This window comes from Notamacropus eugenii, chromosome 1, assembly GCF_028372415.1.
Source record: "Notamacropus eugenii isolate mMacEug1 chromosome 1, mMacEug1.pri_v2, whole genome shotgun sequence".
NCBI classification, from domain to species: Eukaryota; Metazoa; Chordata; class Mammalia; order Diprotodontia; family Macropodidae; genus Notamacropus; species Notamacropus eugenii.
The window spans coordinates 241192474-241217392 of record NC_092872.1 but is presented as its reverse complement, the minus strand read 5'-3'; the positions used below and the strand labels follow the sequence as shown (position 1 = coordinate 241217392).

Genomic DNA, 24919 nt, shown 5'->3' with positions numbered 1-24919 from the left:
TTAATTGACAAATCCAATGGCTTTTGCTCAGTCTTTATCCTTTTTGATTTTTCTGCATCCCTCAACTCTGTGGATCACCCTTTTCTCCTTGATACACTCTTCTCTCTATGTTTTCATTACATGCCTCTCCTGCCTCTCCTCCTTCCTATCTGATCATTCCTATTCCGTCTGTTTTGCTAGATCTTCATCCAGGTCACATCCACTAACTCTTGTCCCCCAAAGGCTCCCTCTTGTGCCTTCTCTTATCCCTGTAAATAATTTTGTCTGGTGATTTCATTAAATGATCACATCTATGCATATAATTCTCATATGTATTTATCCAGCCCTAACCTCTCTTCTAGAGGCAGCTAGCTGGCTAAGTGGATAAAGTACTGAGCCTTGGGTTGGGAAGACCTGGGTTCAAATCTGGCCTCAGACTCTTATTATCTGTGTGACCCCGGACAAGTCACTTAACCTTTATTTGCCTTAAATCCACTGAAGGAGATGACAAAGCACTCCAATATCTTTTCAAAGAAAAGCCCATGGACAACATTGGTATGCTGTAGTCCACAGAGTCACAAAGAGCCAGTCATGACTGAACAACACCATCCTCTTTCCTAACCTCCAGCCTCTCATTTGCTTGTCTCACATACATCTGAAGTTCAACATGTCTAAAACTGAACTCATTATCTCCCCCCTAAATGCTCCTCTCTTCCCAACTTTTCCATTTGTGTCACCAAATGTCACCTGTCACCAAGGCTCACAACTTAGGCATCATCCTCAACTCCTCACTCTTACTCATTGCCCCACATGCAATCTGTTGCCAAGTCCTTTGTAACATTCCCTCCTACAGGCTCCTTTCTCTCCTTGGATGCTGTCACCAGCCTGGTACACGTTCTCATCACCTTCTACCTGGACTGTAGAAACAGCCTCCTACTTGGTCTCCTGCTGAAGTGCAGGTCCAACCAGCTTACTTCTCTTTTTAATAGACTCCTGGGGTGCCTCATTGCCTCTAGGATTAAACTGAAAATCCTGTTTGGCTTTTTCAATCCTTCATAATTTGGCCCCTTCCTACATTTTCAGGATTCTTCTACTATATGCTCCTCACACAAACCACTCCATCTCCTGACTTTGGGCATTCCCCTCCTCATCTCTGCCTCCCCCAGGCTTCCCTGAAGTGGACTTTCCTGATTCCTTCCATAGTGCTAGTGCCTTCCTTCGGGAACTAACTTCAACTTATCCTGCATATAGCTTGTTCCGACATCCTTGTTTGCCTGTTGTCCTCCATTAGATTGGGAGCTCCTAGACTGCAGGGACTGTTTTTGCCTTTCTTTGTATCCTTAGCAACAGCAAAGTGCCTGGCACACAGTAAGTGCTTAATAAACGATTCTTGACTTGTTGATTTGACATACTACACAACAATCTTTTAAAGACAATTATATTTTATTATGTTTATATATATTTGTCATTTTATTATAAATTATATTTTTATTATAAATGTGACAATCTTCAGAAAATACAAATATTTCTGTATAAAAAATAAAAACAATTATATTTGAAACCATGAACTTGTTACATTATTTGTTTTTAAAATGTGTCTATTAAAATGAACAAGGTAACAACAAATCCCACTTCTTAACTTTCTTGTGCCTTTTTAAACTTGTAGCGGTTTTCTTTTTCTGCATTTCGATCGTTACTAACATTACTAACTCACACCTCCACAAGCCCTCCCTTGTAACAAGTAAGTCTAACCAAGCCACAACAACCAAGATGTAGGATGTAAGCAGCTAATTTCTGCTGGGGTTGACAAGCACACACCGGACTTCTCTGTAGCCAAGGTGCACTCAGATGTCTCAAGGGCTTTGAAGCAAAGTCTGTGTGCAGAAAAAGAGAAAAGATGGGCAAGAGAAAGGAGAAGAGAGTTGGGGTTGAGGAGGAAGAGGGGGCCTAGGGATTGATGGAAGCAGGAGAGAAGGCTGGGACTAACGAGGGATTAGGGTTGGGAAGGAGGGTAGGGGAGAGAAAAGGAAAAGGCTTAGAATAAGAAGTGAAGAGAAAAGGGAGAAGGGGGAGGCTAGGGGATTGGGGAGAGAAGCATGTAATGGAGGGAGGAGGAGAAAAAGAAGGCTGGGATTGGGACCGAGACAAGCTGAAGAGGGGTGAGAATGGGGGTGGGGAGAGAAGTCTGGGCATGAGTAAAGGGAGGTCTGGGAAGAAGGAGAGGAGTCCGAGCGGTCACACTGAGGCATTGCCTGCGATCTTAATGCGCTACTCGCTACTAAAGGGCCTTCCTGGTAGGGCTGGGTCTGTCCACCACCACGTCTGACTGCGGTGGGAGGAGCGGGTCTGATTTCCAGCAAAGAAAAGTGTCTCAGAGAACTGAGCCAATTACAGTGTATCCTATCCATTCTTCGCTACGAGCGCTCGTCTCCTAGCCTGAATTTTCCTGTTGTTTGCTTGAGTGTGGAATGCGCGGCGGTGTATACTTCAGGAGTGTGCATCAAGTGTGCGCGAATACGCATATGTGTGCAAACATGTGCACAGCGGCAGGCTTAGAGGGGTGTTTTCGAGACTGTGTAGGCTGCGGGTCTATGGAGGATTCTGAGCTCTGTCCCCCTCCGGCTTCCACTCCCCCCCCCACCCCGTTTTCCCTGGCATTGTAAAGCCTCCCAGGCCTCGGAGCTCGGGACTGGCCCCCCTCCACTCCCTCCCCCAGAAGGCCCAGACAGGCCTGGCAGGGTCCTTTCCATGTGAATGGTGGGGAGGAGGAGGGAACGCCATTACGCGGCTGCTTCTCAAGTGCCCTTTGTGGGGAGGGGGGGCCAGGACAGAAAAGAGCCTTTGACCAGAGGCAAGGCATGAACAATCTCGGTCCTTGGCTCCCCGCGGACCCCCGCGGGGACAAAGGGAGTGAACCCGGCCAGAAAATGCGATTCTATTCTCCCGGGCCGCTTTCAGACTCTAAACCCTCCAACCGCCCGGCAGTCCTGCCCCGCCCCCTCGGCTACCCAGCCCCAGCCCCTCTGGGCCTCACTTAGAGGAAGAGGCGAGCCCCCAGGGAAGGAACCCTTCCAGGTTTCTCTGTGGACCTGCTCAGTGCCTCAGTTTCCTCTTGCTCATACACACCTCCCCGGCCTTCTGCTCCAGAGATGCTCAGTGGACTGGGAAGGGATATGGAAGTGTCCTCGAAAAGGGCAAAGGTGTTCCAGGCTGGAAACCAGGGCTCTGAGATGCCCTACTGTTTATTGAGGACAACTTCAGCTCCCACTCCCCATTCCCTTTCTCGGGGTCCCCTCCTCTTTCGTGGAAGGGTTCCCGAAAGTTATGGTGTCTCAGGCATCTCACAAGTCTCTGGGGGCAGCTACAGGGACCACACTGGCTGTTCCCTCCTCCCGATAAGAAGGCCAGGGGGGCGGGGCGGGGAGCTGGGGGCTGTCCGCGAGGCCAATCCCCTTGGCAGCAGGAGGGGAGAGGACCCGAACAATAGGCCGGGGGGCTGCCGGGCCCTGAATGGAGCACTGTCCCCACCCCCGGTCCAGCCGCGGGAAGGTGGGAGCCGGCGGGCGGGAGGAAGAGGAGGAGGAGGAGAGGGGTGTTTCTTACTGGACTGCCGGGAGCTGGAAGGAGCTGGGCCCAACGGAGGGGCTCCGGACCCGGGAGGGGAAAGCCACCAGGACCAGAGCAAACCCCTAGGGCACAGCCTGGACCAGGGAGACAGAGAAGTACTGGACACCAGACAGGCAAAGCAGAGCGAAGCGGATTGGACGTAAGCGACCAGGAGACCCCGCGCGTCCCTCTCTCGGGCCCCGGGGGTGGCCGCAGCCTAAAGCAGGTGCTCAGTGCTGCTGATTGGGGGAGCCAGGGTCCAGGAGTGCCTGCCGTCGGAACCGAGACCCTGGAGCGTGCGGCGTGCCGAGGCCTATAGGCGTCCGGGGCTGGAGCTGGCCCTTGGAGCGCATGGCGGCGCCCGGGAGCCCACGGGGGCCATGAGGCCGGCGCGGGGCTGGGGGGACAGAGGCCGCGGGCCAGTGCTCCCGCTCCCGCTCCTACTCCTGCTCCTTCTCTTGCCGTCGCGGCGGGCCGACGTGGCAGGGCAGACGCCGGTGGAACCGTGCTGGGAGGCGCTGCTGCGCTGCCAGGGAGAGCCGGCGTGCGGCTCGGCCTACAGCCAGAGCCAGGCGGCTTGTGAGCCAGTGCTGGGGGGCGCGGGCGGCTGCCCCAGCCACTGCGTGGGCGCCCTTCTGCAGCTCAACAGCACCGAGCGCGGGCCAGCCCTGGAGCGCTGCGAGTGCGGGGCGGACGCGCGCTGCCGCCGCCTCAAGGCGGCCCTCGAGCCGTGCCTGCCGCGGCCCGCGCGCGGTGGCCTAGGGTGCACGGCGGCCCGACGCCGCTGCCAGGCCGAGCCCGCCTGCCGGGACACGCTGTCTTCCTACCTGGCCCGCTGCGGGCAGCTGTTTAACGGGCGGCGCTGCACCACTGCGTGCCGCGCGGCCATCGGGGCGCTGCTGGCCACGGCCGGAGGTCCGCTGCTGGAGCGCTGCGTGTGCGACGGTGCCGAGCGGCCCTTCTGCCAGGTGCTCAAGGACAACATGGGCCGCCTGTGCTTCGCACCCGCGGCAGCTGTCGCTGCGGCGGAGGCAGAGGACGACGACTATGAGGACGAGGAGGAGACGTCACCGCCACCTCCCCATGGGCCCAGCGACACACTGTGGGGCCGTTCCCGAGCCCAACCGCTGAGGCCAGGGCTGGGGCAGGAGCAGGGCCTCTCAGGGGGGGCCCTGGCCCTGGGTCTCCTGGGACTGGCTCTCTGGCTCCTCTCCAGCCTCTAGGAGAATGGACCTTCCCACACTTGGAATCTGGGAGTGAGGGTGGCCCTCACGACTCCCTTCTTTCTGTGACTGAGGTCCAGACCCCACCTGTGCCCTCTAACACCCCAGGGGCAGCAGAACTCCTAGAATCTGAGAAGCCAGAGCCAGGAGGGTGGAACTGCAAAGAGGGAGGGGCTGGAGGGACTTTCTTCCATCCCTAAACCCCCTGTACTGCTCTCCAGACCCCATCCCTCGGAGAAACAAAAAGTCCATAGGAATGGCACTCAGAGACTGTCTGGTGCCACCCACACCTGAACAGGAATAAACAACATTTCTCAGTACTACTGGTCATCCAGCCTTTGGTTGAAGACTTCCACAGATGGAGAGCTCACTGCCTCTCTTGGCAGCCCCTTCTGCTATAGGACAGCTCAGATTTTAGGAAATTTTCCCTACTTGTGTTGGAAATCGCCCTCTACAGATCACGCAAATGCACCAAGAATAATGCAGGTGGAAATATGTAAAACAGACTCCAACCAATATTTCTGAACGAAGTGAGCGTTTTTGTGAGACACTCTGTTAGGGGCTGGGAAGGACTGGATTTCTACCCCACCCCAACCCCCCAAGTAAAGCAGCCTCCAGAACTAACCCAGCCTTCCTAAATCTTCCCTTCTCTTTTCCCACAGAGGACAGAAATGGTGAATGAGCCTGGGGAGGGCACCTGGTCAGAGGACACAACTTAGGAGTTGTTGGGGTAAGGGAGACATCAAGATCCTTGCTCCCTTCCCCCTCTCCAGCAACCCAGGTTCTTTATCTTTTCAGAACTGCCTCATTATGTTTGATTCTCTACCTGTCTCTAACCCAAACCTATCATTCCTCCTAGATTCAAGGACCCTGACAATAAAAGGCTGAGGAAAGTCTAAGGGTGGGACTTTTCCATGGTTGGTCAACCCACCTTCTTTGTCCAAAGCAGACAGCCTCCCCTCACTCTTTCTTCTCCCTCATCCCTCCTCAATGAGGCATTCTCTCCCTTGCTGTCATTTTGTGCAGGATTGAGCTGAACCCCACTCTTCTCACTGACACCTCTCCTTAGTCCGTAAATGCAGCATCCCATCACTGACTGCCTTCTCCAATCTCTGGTCTTTTGGGGGCATTCCACTGAATCCTGAGAAAGCTCATCTCTGGCAGCTTGGCCTTCTTCCTCCTTCCCCTTCCCCTCACTCCCATCAGCATTTTCCCCAAAGGCCACCAGGGACCAGATCAGACCAGACCCTTTTTGGGCACCTGTCGCCATGTGAATATTGTACAGGGCTGGGAGGGGAGCTTCCCTCTCCGCAAAGACTTTGTATAGAAAACTGGTTGGAAGTTTATTTATGTTGTAAAAATGTCCACAGAGCCCCTTGGTCCTGGCCCCTCCTTTAAACTCAAATAAAACATGAGATCGTTCCATCCCTTCTCAGCAGTGTTAGACTCCAGGGCAGCTTTCCAAGCACTGATGTTGGGGGGCCTTGGAAGGGTGGCAGCCTTGTCTTAGGTTCATAGATTGAGAACTGAAGGGGAACTTTGGGGTTCCCCTACCCCTGTACAGAGGAGAAAACTGAAGCCTGATGAGATTATTCTCCAATACGCATTTATTAAGCACCTGAGTGCCAGGTATCATGCTTAGGACAAAAACCAAGCAGCTCCTGTCCAGTGAGAGCTCACATTCTTGGAATGGGGGGAGGGGGAGGAGAAGCAACCTGTACACAGATAATACAGAAAATGTGCAAAGTCGTGGGGGCCCCCTGGTCTCCACCCAGTAGTGGTGGAGCTGAGTCTTGAAGAAAGCTGGGGAGCCTGTGTAGCAGAGATGAGGAGGGAGAGCATTTCAAGCATGGGGAGTGATTTCATCCTTTGCCATGCATGACATGGAAGAAGGATGTGGAATATTGTATATGGGGAAAGCAGGTGGTCCAGTTTGTCTGGAGGGTAGAACTCATGAAGGAAAATAATGGATAATAAGCCTAGCCAGGTAAGCTGAAGCCAGACTGTGCAGGCTTTATGTGCCAAACCAGAGTCTACTCCAATCATGACTTTGCCCAAAGTCACAAGGTAGAATGTAGCAGACTCTGCATTTGAACCTAGGTCTGCTAACTCCAAATTCTGTGTTCTTTATGCTGTGCCCACTGAGCACTGGTCTCTGGACCCCTGCGATCTCTCTGAGAACATAGCTAGAACCAAATGTACAGCTCAAAGTCTTAGGGCTGGGTTTGAGGTCTGGGGTGTCTCGAGTAAGGTGTGGGGCTTACTCTTGGTCAACCATCTCTCATCTTGACCCTGTTATATACAGGGGGCCACAAATGAGGGGAGTCCTATTCTTGGGCATGGCTCCCTCCAGACCCTGAGGTGGCAGAGCTGTAGGCATCACCACTGGGCACCAGGGGGCACCCAGGCTATGTACTGGAATGGACTCCAGCCAGGGGAAATGGCAACAGTTGAGGGCATGTCTGTCTTAGGTGGGAACAGTTAAAATCGAAACCTAAATGTCATCAGTTTTCCTTAGGAGGGACCAACCAGCATCAGTTGACCTGATATGGAACCCCCAAGATACCATGGAAAAGTCTCTGTGTCTCCTCTACCCCACTGCTGCCCCCTCCTTCCCCTGGTCCCCAGATGCCCCTTTGTGGAGGCTGAGCCTCTACCTTCAACCTGAAGAAGTCACCCAGGCCCTGCCCCCTCCCCAAGAAAGCAACACAGTCCCCCACCTCCCACCCCTATTGCAAGGGGGCAACTTCCAGGAGGAGAAGAGGACCAGTGATTTTAGAAAATAATTTAATTGAGAAAACAGTAAAGTATATTCTCTTTAACAGATTGTGGATGGGAAGGCAATTCTGTCATAGCTGCATGACCACAGATTAAGCTACTACTCTTTCAGATTCAGTTTTTCTTATCTACAAAATGGGAGTAAAAATAGCACCTACCTCACTGGTTGTTGTGAGGTCCAGACAAGGTAATGTGTATAAAGCCCTTTGGAAACCTTCAAACACTCACTATAGAACTCTCTCCAGGGCTTGGTTCTGTTCTGTTCTTAAACCAACCCAAAGGAACTGTCATACTGCCTCCCACTAGCAAAGGATTTTCTATTCTCTGGGTGTTTTCACCTCATTCAATCCTTTTAACTGTCTGGTCACAGGAAAAGGGTTGCAGATATTGAGTATTCCTCCCATTTCACAAATGAGCAAACTGAAGCCTTGCCAGAGATCCCTGAGCCAATCAAGGATGGGTTTCTTGACTCCTGTGCTTGGCCTAGTTCAATTGCATTTGAAACCATTCAGACAGAAACCAACCAACCCCACAAAGAGCCACCTCCAATCACTGCAGCCTCAAGCACCCCCAAAGTCTATTTCCTTTAGCCATGCACTAGATTTGGGGTGGGGAAGTGATGCATTCCAGGCTTAGGAGAGTGTCTCCCCTCTTCCCCACACTGATCCCTTGCTTCCTGGGGATGGGATCCCATTTTTAAAAATCAGTCTGCCATCTCCTGGTCACTTCTGCTACCACCACATACATGCCACTGAACTGACTTCTCACAGTAAATATAGATGAGGTTTCAAGTTGAAAGGATTATTATTTTGTTAAACCAAGATTGTCTCTGACGCAGCTAACACAACTAGCTGTTTGGGAAGGATGCTCTGATTCCAAGGGGACTGGCAAGGGGGACCCTGAGTGGGGATCTCAATGCCATGGGTACCAGCCAGAGTCCAGAGGGAAGGCTCCAGGGATGAGGACTGAGCAGAGCTAGGAAGAGTGGCCTGGCTGGGCAAGGCCAGGTTAGTGATGGGTACCCCAACCCCTATTCTGTAGAGGGCCCACACTTTTGGGAAAGCAAGTCTGAACGAAACAACAAAACCAGATCCCATCTTTAACCTCTGAAAGGGGTTTCTGGGTCAGCAAAGGGAAGTCAGTATCACTCTCCCTGGAAGATGCCTGGGAGGGTCAGTTAGACCATGGCCAGAGAGTGTGGTCCAGCCCATTAGGTCCCAACCAGGCTCCTAGATCTAAAGGAAAGATCTCCATGTCAAAGGAGAAAAATGTAAAGGACACAATTACCAGTTGGGCATCTCTGCCCTTCCAATGATTTGGGGAGTGAGAGGGGAAAAGATCTGGAGTAGGGGAATAATTGAGAGGTCCCCCAGTCATGCTTAGAAATAACTGCCAGAGAACTCAGTCCTCTCAGCAAAGGAAGAACCCAGTGTAAGCCAAGGTGGTAGGAGAGGATGAGGTCAGGATTCCAGGACCCTCTTTTTCCAGGGAATCCCCTTAGGGCCTAGCACTAACTAAGAGTTTATTGTAGCGGGAACACAGGAAGTAGATCAGGAACTCCAGCAGACAAAAGGACCCTGTTGGTCAGAAATGGGCCCTCAATCCCAGAGTCCCTCCCCCACAAGACCACTGTCTCCAGAATGCTTTGTACCCTGATCTCTCAGAGGGCTACATTTCTCCACCCAGCTGCCTTCCCCCTGCCTCCCTCCTCAAGGCTTGCATCTGGTGACAGGACTCCAGAGGGCCCCCAGAAGATGAGGGACAGAGCCAGCTCTCAGGCCAACAGGTCACTGCAGAGTACAGGCTGTGTGGGAGAGAAGTGAGAAGCAGGAGTAAGCAAGCAGGGCTGGGGGGTCAGGAACCACTCTAAAGGTCTTCCCCACATCCCCACCCTCCCTGGACTGGAGAGGGGTGTCTGGCTGCCCCCAGGCTCCCCTTTCTGCCAAGTCTCCTCCCTTCACCAGGCCTCTCCTCTGCAACTGACAGTACTCACAGCTCCGGACAGACTCAGACAGTCCATCTTTGTCCACTGACTCAGTTTCCCACCGGTTCTCTTTCATCTGGAGAAAAACACAGAGTGAAAGGCAGAGGAATGAGAGAGAATACAGACAGAGGCAGACACAATGAGATGGGAGAGATAAAGAAACTGGAACAATGAGGGACCAAGGGAGGAAGACTAGGAGATGGGGAGACACTAAGACAGACAGATGTGGAGGTGGAGGTGGAGGGCTGGAGAAATACACCCAAAGACAGAGATCAATAGAAGTATCCAGCCCCTGATACCTTGATCTGCTCCTTCAGGTACTCTGCTCGCCCCATCAGGGTCTGGATCTGTCAGGGACAGAGACCACCAGCTTCCCATTAGCCACAGCCTCCCCCCAAACAGGCCAGGGGGCTTCCACTTGACTTCCCAGAGAAGCCTTCTTGAACCACCTCAGCCCCCATCTCTGACCCCCTGCAGAAATCCTGTAACGATCCTGTTAGCACCACACAATCTACACCTTAAAGGCCCTCAATATTATCTGTGAGTCTCATGGGGAGCAGAGGAGGGAGGGAGAGAAGACTGCCAGCTCCCAGGCCTACCTCAGCATGCAACAGCTCCCGCCTCCTCCCAGTAGGTTCAGCTGCAAAGAGAAGGGGACTTGGTGAGGCCTGGGCCTGGGGCAGGGAAGGGGTGTGGATAAAGCCAGGTAGGCAGTGTCCTATCTCACTTACCTGCTAAGAGCAGTAACAATTCCCCAAGGCTCTGCTGGTACAGATCCAGGGCATCTACATCATCCTGACCCTCCTCCTCCTAGGAGAGAGATAAGAATCCCTAGGGAGGTCATGGTGGGCAAGTGAGGGGTCCCAGAGAAACACTTCCTACCCCGCCAGCTTCCATGTCCCCACGGGCACTCACCTTGGCCATAGCCACTGAAGCCACCTCCAAGGCAGCCACGAGTCGTGGCTTGTCTCTAGCCATTTCTGTAACAACAAGGTCAGGGATGGGGATGAGGGGACCAAGGAGGACAGAGGGAGAATCAAAGAGGCTACTACCCCTTGCCACCTTCCAAACACAGGTGAAAGACTCCCTCTGTTCAGGAAGCCAAGCCCATTTGCTCAACCTGAATCTAATTCAAGCATAATCTGGCTCAAAGTTGGATCTTAGGAAGTACCTAGTCCTAGCCCTTGTTCCACTGAAGCTCAGAGAACTTTCTCAAAGATTTGGTCAGTAGAGACAGGGAGGATTTGAACCTAGCTCTTAGATACTGGCTTTCCCCTGCAGGACACTGCATCTAAATGCTTTGGCCTTTGTCCACACCTTACTTAAATACTTAGACACATATGGGCTTTGTGCCATCAGTGCTCCCCAATCAGGAACTGACTCTGTGTCCCCCAATAAGTCAGGGGGAGTCAAGCTGTGGGGAGAGTAATGCAAGGGGACACAGAACCACTAGGCTGCTTGGTACGGATCTAGGAGTCAGGGGGCCTGGGTGCCATGCTCTAATCTGATATCTATAAGTGATGGTGGCTGAGTCAATTCCACTGGCCAAACCTACAAAACAGGAGTTCCAATTCAACAGTTTGTTGACTCAGTAGCTACCATGGGGAATGCATTGTGCGGGGCACTAGGGATTCAAAAACAAAATAGTCCCTACCATCAGGGAGGAATACACTGGAGTCCCAAGTCAGTACATACAAGGATATGTCAAGAGAGGGAGAGTGGGAAAAAATCGTGGGAGAAGGAAAGGCCTCATGTACAAGGTGGCTCCTGGGCTGGGCCCTGAAGGAAGCTGTGGATTCTAGGAGATGAGGAAGAGGAGGGTGAGAACGTTAGACAAAAGGGGACCATTTGTGCAAATCACAGTCAGAGTTGTGAAGAGGAAAGGAAACCATGAAGACAGCTTTAAACATGGAAGCCAAGCCATGCTGGGGTGGTAGGTGGGCATGGGTACCTTTGAGGAGGTCTCGGGCACAGGTGCCCTGCTGGAGGAGGGCCCGGTTGGAGGAGTTGACCAGTGCTTTGAGCTCCTCAGCCCTGGACACATACTGTCCCACCTGTAAGATGGTGAAGGATCAGGTGGTGGGATGGCGGGGGGAGTCTATCTTCTCTAGGAACTCTTCTTCTTCCAATCCTCCCCCCAGCATATACTTCCCCCTTCACATGCACAGACGCACACCCAAAGGTTAGAAGCCCCATCCCTGGGCAGGTGTTTCTTGGCTCAGGAGGAAGGCTCCGGAGGCTCTCTAAAAGGTCCCAGCGTGAGAAGGGTAAACATCACAAGATTATTTATTGATTAAGTACATCCCATTTGCTTAGCCAACTTTACTGAGGAGGAAACTGAGGCAGAGAGAATGCCATTCTCTAAGTGTTCCTTAGGGAGAGGGATGATCTGAGATTGCTAGAGAGGGTGCAAGAAGCTATGGTACATACACTGCTCCCAGGGCTCTCACTGACCTTCACCTTTATTGCCTCCTTACGCCTGGCGTCCGTTTCATCTGAAAGAGGAATGGGGGTGAGGAGGTCACCTGGGGGATCTTCAGGGCTCTAAGTCCCCAAGGAAGCCCCAAAGACACCAGGTCCTAGAGCATGTGGGTAGGACAAGTCATTTCCTCAGCCTCCCTCTGTCTCCCCTGAATGATCCATAGGGAATTCTCTAGTTTAGCCCCCTCCCTAGCTCTGGCTGGGCCTCGGTGCTGGCCACCCCCTCCAGCAGGAACCCTGAGCCATCCCCAATCTCCCAACATCTCTATGGCCAGGAAGTTCTTCCTTATGTCTAAACTAAGCCCCTTCTGCTTCACTGTTAGCTCACACAGGATTTTGGGGAGGGGGCTGGGCTTCTGGGACTCTTGTGCAAAGGACTGGGGGGTGGGAGCTACTCACAGTGTAAGGCTGGGATAAAGTAGTCTAGAGCTTTGCAGTAGAGAGACAGGGCAGATGAGACATCTCCTTCCTGGTCTTTCTTCACAGCATCCACAACCAGAGAGGTCTAAGAGGGGATGGGGGCAGAAGTACAGAGGAGGCAGGGTCAGGGGTTTCTGAACCACCATCTCCTCCCTGCCCAGGCCCCCACCTCCACCCTCACTCACCGCTTGCTCTAGGCTCCGTCCACTTGGCATATGCTCAAGGTCTACAAAGGGGTGACTGAAAAAGTCCTTGAAAGAAATGCGTTTGTCGGGGTCCCGCTCCAGGAGCCGCTGGAGGAGGTCTCGGCAATTTCGGGAGAGCTGGGGCCGAGTGGGAAGCTAGGGAGGTGTGCATGTAGTTGAGCAGGGGGGCCAGGGAGGAGCAGGATGAGGGAAGGGACCCTCTAGGTATTGGTACAGGCTCCATCTCTGCCCTGGCAGGGATCATCACTCCATATCACCTCTGGGAGGTGGCCAGGACCAGCAGGGATCATGGGATTCAAGATCTCACAGGTCGCCGATCACTTGTTTTGTAACTAATGAAATCAAGGCCCTGGGGAGGTGAAGGGACTGGCCAAGGTCACACAGAGGGGAGACCCATTATTCCCACTTGACCAAAGAGGAAACTGAGGCTGAAAGAGGGGAAATGAGTTGTTCCAGGTGATAGAGCAACCCGTGGCAGAGTCAGAACCAGAACCCAGGTGGGCTTCCCACCCCAGAAGTCATCCAGGCTGTCTGGCTGCCTCACATCCCCCACCATCATTGTTTCCACGTGGCTGACTCCTGACCATACCTCCCTCAGGAATCCACATTGTTCCACCTGGGCCCTGGCCCTACCTCAATGACTCGGTTGCTACGGATTTTCTCCTCCAGCTCTGTAAATGACTTGGAGGCGAAAGGTGGCTGGCCAAAAAGAGCCTCTGGTTCACCGGAGGGGGAGAGACAGGGAAGATGGGAAGCAGTCAGCGCTAGAACCCGAGGGGAGGGGTCACAAGCCCTGCAGGTCCCAATGGGAAGACAGGAAGGAGATGTTGGGGAAGGTTCCCTAAGTCTCTGTCCCCATATTACTAGGGGACGCTATAGAGTCAAAAGCAACAGGTCCATCTCACAGAGAGGAAAACTGAGGGCCTAGCCAAGCAAACTTAGAAGTCCCAATTCTGACTTCCTGGGCCCTCCCTTCCTTGCTGGACCCCTAGATGATAAGAGGCAGCCAAAACTGCAAGTCAAGACAAGTGGATATCCTCCCAAGATCTAAGCAATGGGCATCTGGAAGGTCCCAAGTAGCCAGCTGGTTCTAGCTTGAACAGAGCTCAATAACAGGCACTGATCAAGGACCTACTATGTGCCAGGCACCGGAGATAAAGAAACAAAAATGAAACAGCACCTGCCCACAGGATGTTTACATTCTGTGGAACAGAGAATTCATTTTTTTCTCACTTCCATGCTCTAAGACTCAGGGGAACTTGGGATTCCAGTTTTTCTGGGGAAGATGGGAGGGGAATCTTTCTGTCAAAAGGAAACACTTTTTGAGCACAGGGCTGAGAATCACAGCATCTTAGAGAGGAAAAGGCCCTGAGCCAACAACTAACCTTTCCCCATCACATTTTATAAATTAAAAAACTGAGTAAAGAAATAAATTTCCTAGGGTCACACAGCAAGTCTGAGCCAAGACTAGAAGCCAAGGCTCCAGTCTAGCGTTCTCTCTCCCACAACAATCCACACTGCGCCCACTGTCCACTGCCTTCTTCTTTCTTTGGCCTGACTGTTTAAGACCTTCTCCTGTTCCTGGACATATGGGACAGTGGGGAGGGGTATAGAGGATAGGGCAAGTGGAGAAGAGGAGTGGGACTCAAGGAGGCTCTGAGGAGGCAGTTGCTCCTGGATCAGCCTGGCCCCACCTAGAAGAAGGCCACCTTACCATAAAGGATGACACCAACAGACCAGAGGTCCACCCGGGCATCATACTGCCGCCGACACACCATCTCGGGGGCCATGTACAGAGGAGAACCTCGGAGCACATGTTTCTCATCCCATGGGGACATGTGCTGCGCAAAGCCAAAGTCTGTGTGGGAAAGAAGCCCAGGCTGCAGTGAGGGCCAGTTCTTGGGGGATGACTGGAGACAGTGTGCCACTTGCTCTCACTGAGCCCTTTGAGGCTGATGACACAAGGCTCTCCAAAATCTGGTGTTACTCATTCACTCCACTATCACATCCTGTAGCCCTCTCCACTGACCCTCTGCACACAAAGGCTCATTTCTGCCACCTGTTCCCACCACTAAGGGTGCCTTCTCCTCTCCATCTACTCCGATCCTCTCTTTCCAGGCCCAGCTCAAACCTCACCTTCTCCAGGAAGACTTCCCTGATTACTGCAGTACATAGGGATCTCTCCCCTTCCTGATTTAAAGTCAAGGATTGTGCCTCTAGAGCTGGAAATCATGATGCTCACTCTATTCCATAAACATTTACTGGGATTCCTCCATAAACATATACATGAAATCCACACTGGAACCCATTCTGTTCTGTTCCATCCCTTCCTCTCATTATTCTACCTGGGTATTATCTGATAATGTCTGGATATTGTCTTGAAAATAGACCAAGAGGTCCTCAAGGGTTAAGGGTCAATCTCTGGCCAGGGTTAAAAGTCAGTCTGTGACTAGGTTTAAAGTTGGTTTGTGGCCAGGATGAGGGGTCAGTCTGTGGCCAGGATTAGGGGTCAGTCTGTGGCCAGGGTGAAGGATCAGTCTGGGACTAGGTTTAAAACTGGTTTGTGGGAGGAGTCAAGATGGCGGAGTAGAAAGATACACATATGCTAGCTCCAAACCCACAGCCCATAAAATACCTATAAAGAAGAACTCCCAACAAATTCTGGAGCAGCAGAAGCCACAGAACAACAGAGCAGAGGAGATTTCTGTTCCAGAGAGACCTGAAAAACTGATCTGAAAGGTCTGTCATGCACCAGACCTGGAGCAGAGCCCAGCCCTGCCTTGGCCGAGTGGCACCGAGAGCAGATCCGAGCAGGCTTCAGGGACAGAATCTCCAGCGGCTGCGCAGGTCCCTCCACCCACAGATGCCAAAGGTCAGTGAGAGGGTCTTTTTTCAGATCGACGAGAGGGGAGCAGGGTGTCTCCATAACTCAGGCCCCCTTGGGAGGCAGCAGCGGACAAGGGCAGGAGCTTGGATCCATTGTTGAAGGTCTCAGCATAAACCCCCTGAGGGAACTAAGCCCCTAGTGGTGGCCCTGCCCCCACCTGAGCACCTGAACTTAATCTCAACTGAATAGCAGCCCAGCCCCCTCCAAAAGCCCTGAGGGCTGGGGAGCAGCATTTGAATCTCAGCCCCCAAGCACTAGCTGGGCGGATCTGGAGGCCAGGTGACTGTGGAAAGGAAACTCAGAAGTCAAGTAACTGGCTGGGAAAATGCCCAGAAAAGGGAAAAAAAATAAGACCATAGAAGGTTACTTTCTTGGTGAACAGATGTCTTCTCCCATCCTTTCTGATGAGGAAGAACAATGCTTACCATCAGGGAAAGACATAGAATTCAAGACTTCAGTATCCCAAACATCCAAAATAAATATTCCATGGGCTCAGGCCATGGAAGAGCTCAAAAAGGATTTTGAAAATCAAGTTAGAGAGGTGAAGGAAAAACTGGGAAGAGAAATGAGAGATGCAAGAAAAGCATGAAAAGTAGGTCAACACCTTGCTCAAGGAGACCCAAAAAAATGCTGAAGAAAATAACACCTTGAAAAATAGGCTAACTCAATTGGCAAAAGAGGTTCAAAAAGCCAATGAGGAGAAGAATGCTTTAAAAAGCAGAATTAGCCCAATGGAAAAGGAGGTTCAAAAGCTCACTGAAGAAAATAGTTCTTTCAAAATTAGAATGGAACAGATGGAGGCTAATGACTTTATGAGAAACCAAGAAATCACAAAACAAAACCAAAAGAATGAAAAAATGGAAGATCATGTGAAATATCTCATTGGAAAAACAACTGACCTGGAAAATAGATCCAGGAGAGACAATTTTAAAATGATGGGACTACCTGAAAGCCATGATCATAAAAAGAGCCTAGACATCATCTTTCATGAAATTATCAAGGAAAACTGCCCTGAGATTCTAGAACCAGAGGGCAAAATAAGTATTCAAGGAATCCACCCATCCCCTCCTGAAAGAGATCCAAAAAGAGAAGATCCTAGGAACATTGTGGCCAAATTCTAGAGTTCCCTGGTCAAGGAGAAAATATTGCAAGCAGCTAGAAAGAAACAATTCAAGTATTGTGGAAATACAATCAGGATAACACAAGATCTAGCAGCTTCTACATTAAGGGATCGAAGGGCATGGAATAGGATATTCCAGAAGTCAAAGGAACTAGGACTAAAACCAAGAATCACCTACCCAGCAAAACTGAGTATAATACTTCAGAGGAAAAAATGGTCTTTCAATGAAATAGAGGACTTTCAAGCATTCTTGATGAAAAGACCAGAGCTGAAAAGAAAATTTGACTTTCAAACACAAGAATGAAGAGAAGCATGAAAAGGTAAACAGCAAAGGGAAGTCATAAGGGACTTTACTAAAGTTGAACTGTTTACATTACTACATGGAAAGACAATATTTGTAACTCTTGAAACTTTTCAGTATCTGGGTAATTGGTGGGATTACATACACACACACACACACACACACACACACACAGAGCACAGAGTGAATGGAATAGGATGGGATCACATCTTAAAAAAATGAAATTAAGCGGTGAGAGAGAAATATATTGGGAGAAGAAAGGGAGAAATGGAATGGGGCTAATTATCTCTCATAAAAGAGGCAGGAAAAAGACTTCTTAGTGGAGGAAAAAAGAGGGGAGGTGAGAGAAAAACATAAAGTTTACTGTCATCACATTCGACTAAAGGAAGGAATAAAATGCACACTCATTTTGGTATGAAAACCTATCTTACAATACAGGAAAGTGGGGGAGAAGGAGATAAGCAGGGTTGGGGGGATGATGAAAGGGAGGGCAGTGCGAGGAGGAAGCAATTTGAAGTCAACACTCTTGGGGAGGGACAGGATCAAAAGACAGAATAGAAGCAATGGGGGACAGGATAGGATGGAGGGAAATATAGTTAGTCTTACACAACACGACTATTATGGAAGTCATTTGCAAAACTACACAGATATGGCCTATATTGAATTGCTTGCCTTCCCAAAGGGAATGGGTGGGGAGGGAGAGATGAAGAGAAGTTGAAACTCAAAGTTTTAGGAACAACTGTCGAGTACTGTTCTTGCTACTAGGAAATAAGAAATACAGGTAAAGGGGTATAGAAAGTTATCTTGCCCTACAGGACAAAAGAGAAGATGGGGATAAGGGAAGGGAGGGATGTTAGAAGAGAGGGCAGATTGGTGATAATGGCAATTAGAATGCTCGGTGTTTTGGGGTGGGGGGGAGGGGAGAAATGGGGAGAAAATTTGGAACCCAAAATTTTGTGGAAATGAATGTTAAAAGTTCAATAAATAAATTTTAAAAAATTTAAAAAATAAAACAAAATAAAATTGGTTTGTGGCCAGGATGAGCAGTTAGTCTGTGGCCAGGATTAGGGGTCAGCTTGTGGCTAGGTTTAAGAGTCAGTCTGTGGCCAGGGTTAAAGGTCAGTCGGTGACTAGGTTTAAAGCTGGTTTGTGGCCAGGATGAGGGGTCAGTCTGTGGCCAGGATTAGGATCAGTCTGTGGTCAGGATTAGGGTCAGTGTGGGGCCAGGGTTAGGGTCAGTCTGAGGTCAGGATTAGGGGTTAGTTTGTGGCCAGGATTAGGGTCAGTCTGTAGCCAGGATAAAGAGTCAGTCTGTGTCAAAGGGTATGAACAGGTAGTTTTTGGATAAAGAAATGAAAGTTAAATGTAGTCATATGAAAAAATACTCTGAATTATTATTGATTAGAGAAATGCAAATTAAAACAGCTTTGAGACAACATCTCATACCTGTCAGACTGTCTAAAATATAGAAGGGGAAAACAACAAATGTTAGAGGGGATATGGAAAAATTGGGACACTAACACTCTGTTAGTGGAACTGTGAATTGATCCAACCATTTTGGAGAATAATCTGGAATCGTGCCCAAAGAATTATAAAATGGTGTATACCCTTTGACCCAGCAATGCCACTATTAAATTTGTTTCCCAAGGTGATCAGGGGCAAAGGTAAAAAATATAACAGCTCTCTTTGTGGTGTCAAAGAACTGGAAATCGAGGCGATGCCCATCCATTAGGAAATGGCTGAACAAGTTGCGTATGTGATTGTGATGGGACACTACTGTGCTGTAAGAAGATCTGCAGGTTGGTCTTAGAAAAATACAGAAAGACTTGCATGAAATAATGAAGAGTGAAATAAGTAGAATCAAGAGAATGTTGTATACAGTAATACTAATACTTTTCAAAGAATAATTATGAACTAAGTCATTCTGAGTGATACAAATATTCAAATCAACTAAAAAGAAAGGGCCTATGAAGGAAGATGCTGTTGACCTCCACAGAAAGAAATGACAAATAAAAGTATGCGTAGTATGGTTTTACATATATATATGTATATATGTATTTGTATGTCTGTATATGTATATATACATATATATGTGTGTATGTGTATGTGTGTGTGTATGCATATATCTCTGTGTCAAATGGTGGCCTTCTCTAGTACAGGATGGGGAGATAGGGAGTTAGTTTGAAATTTAAAATATGAAAAAATTTCATTTAATTTTTAAAAGTTTTAAAAAAAGAGTAGTCTGTGGTCAGAGTTAGAAGTCAGTCTATAGTCAAGGTAAAGAGCCAACTCAAAGGGTGGGGACTGTGTCTGCTTCTCATTTTCCCCCATCGTTGAACAGGCACAGGCATGGGTACCCGGTGCCATTTGGCAGGATGTGCCAGGCAGGTCTAGAGGCTTAGACACAGTTCCAGCCCTCAGAGTGGGGCCCAGAGCCCCTGAAGCAAGCAGAAAGATTAAGTCTTAAATGAGTAAGAATTTGTAGGATCACAGACTGAGAGCTGGAAGAGAATACAAAGATCTGTAGATCCAGGCCCCTCCTGTAGAGGACACCAAAGTCCACTGAGGGAAAGTGACTCTACTAATACCCACACAGGGAAGAAGGGGCAGAGCTGAGATTCAAATCCAGAGCTTCCTACTCCAGATCCAAAGGCCTTTCCACTGCATCCACAATCCATACCATCTGGCCAGTCTCCTGAACTGACCACAGAGAAAAGCTATCATCTTCATGCCCTGAAATGACTCCAAATCGTCCCTGTGAATTGAACAATAACCCTGGCCTCATACTCACCCTTAACCGGGGCCACAGAATGACCCCTAATCATTCACACAGGCTAACCTCTAACCCTAGTCACTGACTGACACCTAACCTTAAACACAGCCTGACCCCTAACCCTGGACAATCAACTCCCTTACAATTGTTCCCAAGGAAGCCCAGGTGAGAGGGTGTGTGGATGCCTCCTTAGGACTGCCCATTCCACAGGTGAAGGCTCATCATCTGCTATAGTGAAGGGAGGGAAGAAGTGGGGAAGGGAGAGAAGGGGAGGGGAGGGCCATCTTTCCCTGCCCCCAGGGAGCTCACCTGCCAGCTTGAGGTGAGGCTTCTCCAGGGAGCTCAGCAGGATGTTCTGGGGCTTCAGATCCAAGTGAGAGATATTCTGGTCATGCAGAAACTGAAGGGCACTGGCTGAGGAACAGAAAATGAGGGGCAAAAGAGTAAATTGCAGAGGGTCTCCTTGTGCTGGCAGACTTAGGCCCGTCCCCCTTCACCAGCTCCTTGCTGCCCACAGTCCTGGAGGGGAGACTGGAGCAGACAAAAGGAGTGCCCAGGACTCCAGTAAAGCTGGGGTCAGGACAAGATCTCCTCCCTGAAAGCTGGGCTCTCATCTTCTCCCAGTGCCCCTGCCTAGCCCTTCTGATCTCTCACTGTGCCACCCTCCCCCTCTAAAGGCCCTGCCCCAGGGCCAGCACCAGGGGACATTCTAAGAGCCCCGGTTCATCCCCATCAGTGGTTGCCTCTCCTTCCTCTCCCCAAATCTGACCCCTCCAAAGCCTTTACCCAGCTGCTGCAGGAAGAGGCGTGCCACCTTCTCAGGCAGGATGCGGCGGGTGCGGATGAAGCGGGACAGATCACCCCCAGCACAGAATTCCATGATGAGGTAGATGTTGTCATTGTCCCACTGAGGAGGACACAAGGAGGATGAGAACAGCATTCATCACAACAAGTTAGCATTTATCTTGCCCTGAAAAGGAGGCAAAGAGTTTTACATACATCATCGCATTTGATCCTCCCAACAATCCCATGGGGTAGGCACAATGATCATCCCTGTTCTACATATGGCAAAACTGAGCCACAGATAGGTTCACTGATTTGTCCAGCACTTGAGGAAAGACTTGAATTCAGGTCTTCCTGACTCTAAGTCCAGGGCTTTATCTACAGCTAGGGACCGTGAAGTGGCACAGTCCATAAAGAGCTGGACCTGGACCTGGAATCAGAAAAGATCTGAGTTCAAATTCAGCCTTACACATTTACTGGCTGTATGACCCTAGGCAAGTTACTTGATCTCTGTCTGTCTCAGTTTCCTCACCTGTAGAAAGGGGACAATAAGAGAACATAACACTTTCCTATCACTATCTCATTTTAAGCACTTAGCACAGTGCCTGGCACACAGAAGGTGTAACAGAGATGGTAGCTATAATAATATGCTTAATAAAATGCCTGTTCCCTATGTCACCTAGCCATCCCAGGTTGGACCTCCCTTGCCTCCCAGGACCATGACCACCTCCCTCCCTCCCCTCTCCCCTTTGATCCACGGACCTGGAAGTCTTTCAGCTCCACGATGTGGGCGTGCCGGACAGCCTTGAGAATCTCAATTTCCGTCAGCAGGTTTTCCACCGACGCCTTGTTCAGACTCTTCTTACTCACACACTTGATGGCTACCACCTCCCGGGTATCTTTCTAGAGAGAGAGATGGGGAGATAAAGGTAAACCTGCCCCAATGAAGGGGGTAGCCCCCAGAACAGAGAGACCTGTCTAGCTTTCCTTCATCTCATGCTCTGAGTCATTGAAGCAGGAACCAGGGAGGGATGCCTCCAAAGATAGGGTACCACCTCCTCAGTCCTGACCCATTCAGCTTACCTTACTCTGCTCAGTTCAGTTACCAGTATTTTTTAAGTACCTACTAGGTAGAAGACACCATGCTCAGCACTGGAGAATATGAAGAAAAAACTAATCAGTCCTACACTCAAAAGCTTAAGTTCTATTGGGGGGAAGGAGGGAGACAACCAGTATACAGGAAAGAAATACAAACTTTATACAAAAAAAAATAAAATTTCTTTCATTTCATTTTACATATGCAGAGTACCAAATACTGGGAAAATCAGGAAAAGCTTTTGGTAGGAGGTAGCATCTGAACTGAGCCTTGAAAGAAACTGGAAATGGCAATAACAATAATTGTGATTAGCAGTAACAGATATAGCCCTTACCACGTGCCAGGCCCTGTACTTCACAAATATTATCCCACTGGATCCTCACCACAATCCTGGGAGGTGGGTGCTATTATTATCCCCGTTTTACAGATTGGGAAACTGAGGCAAACAGGTTAAGTGACTTGCCCAAGATCACTCAGCTAGTGTCTAGAGGTTGGCTTTCTAAAAAGACAGATGAGGAAGGCAATTCCAGGCAGCGGGCAAATTTGAATGTGGCCTTCAAAAATTACAAGTAAGCCAGTTCCGTTGGAGTATAGATTGTGTGAAGGGGCATAACATGTCATCATCTTTGAAAACTAGGTTGGAGAAGATGGGGAAGAGCTTTAAAATGACAAACTCTGGCCCCGCCTGTGATGGAAGCCTCTGGAATCCGAGCCCATGTATCTGAGAGGTGGAACCAGGGTCCTAGGCGGGATTCCCTCCCCTGACATCTGGACAGGGTCCCGGCTTCTTCTGGAAACCGCTAAGGCGGGGGAGCCGCAGCTTCTACTCTGGACAGCTCCAGGACCAGAATTCCGGCAGGAGGAGGGTTACAGAGGAATCCTTGTTATCAAGGAGAACTGTTTTGGGTGGAACAGTTTTTCGTGTTCTTTATGGAGAAGAATCTGTCCTCGGGGCTCAGTCCCTTCCTGGAAGAAGCCTTCCCTGGGCTCTCTCGTGGATGAGGCTCCCCAATTTGTCTTTTAAATAACGTGGGAAAGTGGTACTGCCCCCAGGAGGATGAAAGATGGTGGAGGGGTGCGGGGGTTCTCTGCTCTTGGCCTCGGCACCCCCGGCTCCTGGGGCTCAGGGAATGGAATGGAAGGGCACTGACGAGTCTAGACGCCAAGCATTCCCTAATCCACAACACCTGGGAGGTTAAAAAAAATACAGCAGCCGGGCTGGGCTGGGCTGGGCTGGGCTGGGCTGGGCCGGGCCGGGCCTGGCCGGGCAGGACGGGCACCGAAGGGTCCGACTCCAGAGGGGCCGGCTGGGCGCCCCTCCCCCAGCCCGCCCAGGCCTCGCTCCCCTCCCCCTTCCAGGGTCGCGGCTCAGCCCAGGCCGGGCCGCGGGAAGCCCGGGGCTGCTCGGGGCTCTGCCCTTCCCCCTCGCGCGCCCCCACCTTGCCGTAGGCCTTGTACACCGTGGCGTACTTGCCGCTGCCCAGTCGCTCGGTGAGGATGAAGCCGTCGAGGCGCGGAGGTGCCCAGCCGGGCGCAGCCATGGTGCTCCCGGCCCGGCCCGGCCCCCCGCTGTGTGCGGCCCTCGGCCGCGCAGGCTCGGCAGCCGCTTCCTGGTGGCGGACCCGGCTCCGCGCTGCCCCCAGCGCCGGCCGCGGGCACTGCAAGGCGGCCATTCTGGGGAGCCTGCCTCGGGGTCCGGACGTGGAGCCGGAGCTGTCCCTCGACAGGCGGGGAGACTGAGGCCCAGCGGCCCGGCCACGACTCTTCCCGCAGAGCTCCCTGCGCCTACCCTTCCCCAGGCTTCCCCTTTATTCCTTGGTTAGGGGAGGGGTGTCCGAGAAGTCAGGGGTGTCACAGCCCCTTGCTCCCGACGTCCCCGCCGCTCCCCAGGCCCGGGTTGTGCCGGGGCCATCTGCTTTCTATCTTTTTTTTTATTCTGAACTCAAAACACCAAATAAAACAGGCATTTCCGACTCCACCACAGGAAAGGATTGTGCCCCAAACTCCCACTCAGTGATGCCGAGCGCGCTTCTCCTCTTAAAAGGCATCATCCACATAGAGCTTTCCGAGAGGTCCTGCTTGTCCCACCCCTTCTGTTCTCCCCTCAGTAGAAGGGGCTGGGGGCGTCCTACCTCCCTCCCCCTTCATCTCAACTGAAAAATAATAGGGTAAATGTAATCAAGCAAAACAAGTACTGGCTTTGAAAACCTTTATCCCTGGCTAGGTTCTAGAAGGCTTTGAGGGCCGTTAGGCTCCTTTCAAGAGGCAAAGCACGTGGTGCTGATTCCATTCCAGCTGAGATTTACAAGGTAGGGGGACCAATGCTCATACAAAAGCTGACTGACATTTTCCAGGTTATATGGCAAGAGGAGGTTATCCCCCAGGAGTTCAAGGATGCCTCTCTCCATTGTCCATCTTTATAAGGGTAAAGGGAATAGATTGTCCTGCGACAATCAGAGGGGTCTCTCTTAGTCATTGCTGGCAAGATTCTTGCTAGAGTCCTCCTTAATAGGCTGACCCTTCACCTGGAAGATGGTCATATACCTGAGAGTCAGTGTGGCTTCAGAAAGGGCCAAGGAACCGTTGACATGGTGTTTGTCACCTGACAACTCCAGGACAAATGCCAGGAGCAGAACAGAGGTCTGTACACAATGTTTGTAGATCTGACCAAGGCCTATGACACTGTTAGTAATGAGGGCTTATGGAAAATTGTCAAAATTTGGTTGCCCGGAGAAGTTCATCAATATTGTCAATTTCATGATGGCATGTTTGCCAGGGTTCTGGATAGTGGACAATGCTCTTGTGCCTTCCCAGTCACCAATGGAGTGAAACAGGGCTGTGTGCTTGCTCCCATGCTTTTTAGAATGATATTTTCAGCCATGTTGACAAATACTTTCAGTGAGGATGAACATCACATCAAGGTCAACTACCATACTGATGGTAAGTTCTTCAATTTGAAAAGGCTACAAGCTAAGACCAAAGTGGAGGGAGTGTGGATCTATGATTTTCTGTTTGCAGATGATTGTGCACTCAATGCAGTCTCTGAAGCTGAGATCGATTCTCTGCTGCCTGTGCTAATTTCGCAATAATAATTAACAGCAAGAAAACACAGGTGCTCCATCAGCCACCACCATATCATCCATATGTGGCACCATCGGTTACAGCAGATAGAAAAGTTTTGAATGCTGTGGATAAGTTCATTTACCTTAGTAGTGTACTTTCCAGGGATGTACACATTGACAATGAGGTTGATGCACACGTTGCCCGAGCTAACTCAGTGTT

General features: G+C 50.6%; 1 protein-coding gene across 4 annotated transcripts; it reads right to left on the bottom strand.

Moving 5' to 3' along the window:
- Positions 1-7578: 7578 nt before the first annotated feature.
- Positions 7579-23232, bottom strand: ULK3 (unc-51 like kinase 3). Of its 4 annotated transcripts, none has more exons than XM_072628333.1 (16): positions 23077-23232; positions 21304-21444; positions 20545-20665; positions 20068-20172; positions 14392-14535; positions 13311-13393; positions 12657-12812; positions 12451-12556; positions 12025-12065; positions 11522-11624; positions 10486-10550; positions 10302-10380; positions 10170-10210; positions 9870-9917; positions 9580-9646; positions 7579-9390 (listed from the first exon to the last, which is right to left on the bottom strand). In XM_072628333.1, the coding sequence occupies exons 1-16, from the start codon at positions 23176-23178 to the stop codon at positions 9374-9376; spliced, it is 1419 nt and encodes a 472-aa protein (XP_072484434.1). In that variant the 5' UTR covers positions 23179-23232; the 3' UTR covers positions 7579-9373. The 4 variants fall into 4 exon arrangements, with proteins under 4 accessions (XP_072484434.1, XP_072484432.1, XP_072484435.1 ...); XM_072628331.1 differs by having other exon boundaries at positions 20545-20728; positions 23077-23214; XM_072628334.1 differs by having other exon boundaries at positions 7817-8090; positions 23077-23230.
- Between the last annotated feature and the right edge of the window lie 1687 nt (positions 23233-24919).

Coding starts and splice junctions, on each gene's coding strand:
- ULK3 (XM_072628334.1), bottom strand. CDS start 23,178: ATGGCTGCGCCCGGCTGGGCACCTCCGCGCCTCGACGGCTTCATCCTC. Junction 10,551..11,521: donor TGCCCGAGACCTCCTCAAAG/GTACCCATGCCC, acceptor TTGTTGTTACAG/AAATGGCTAGAGACAAGCCA. Junction 10,211..10,301: donor ATTGTTACTGCTCTTAGCAG/GTAAGTGAGATA, acceptor TTCTCTTTGCAG/CTGAACCTACTGGGAGGAGG.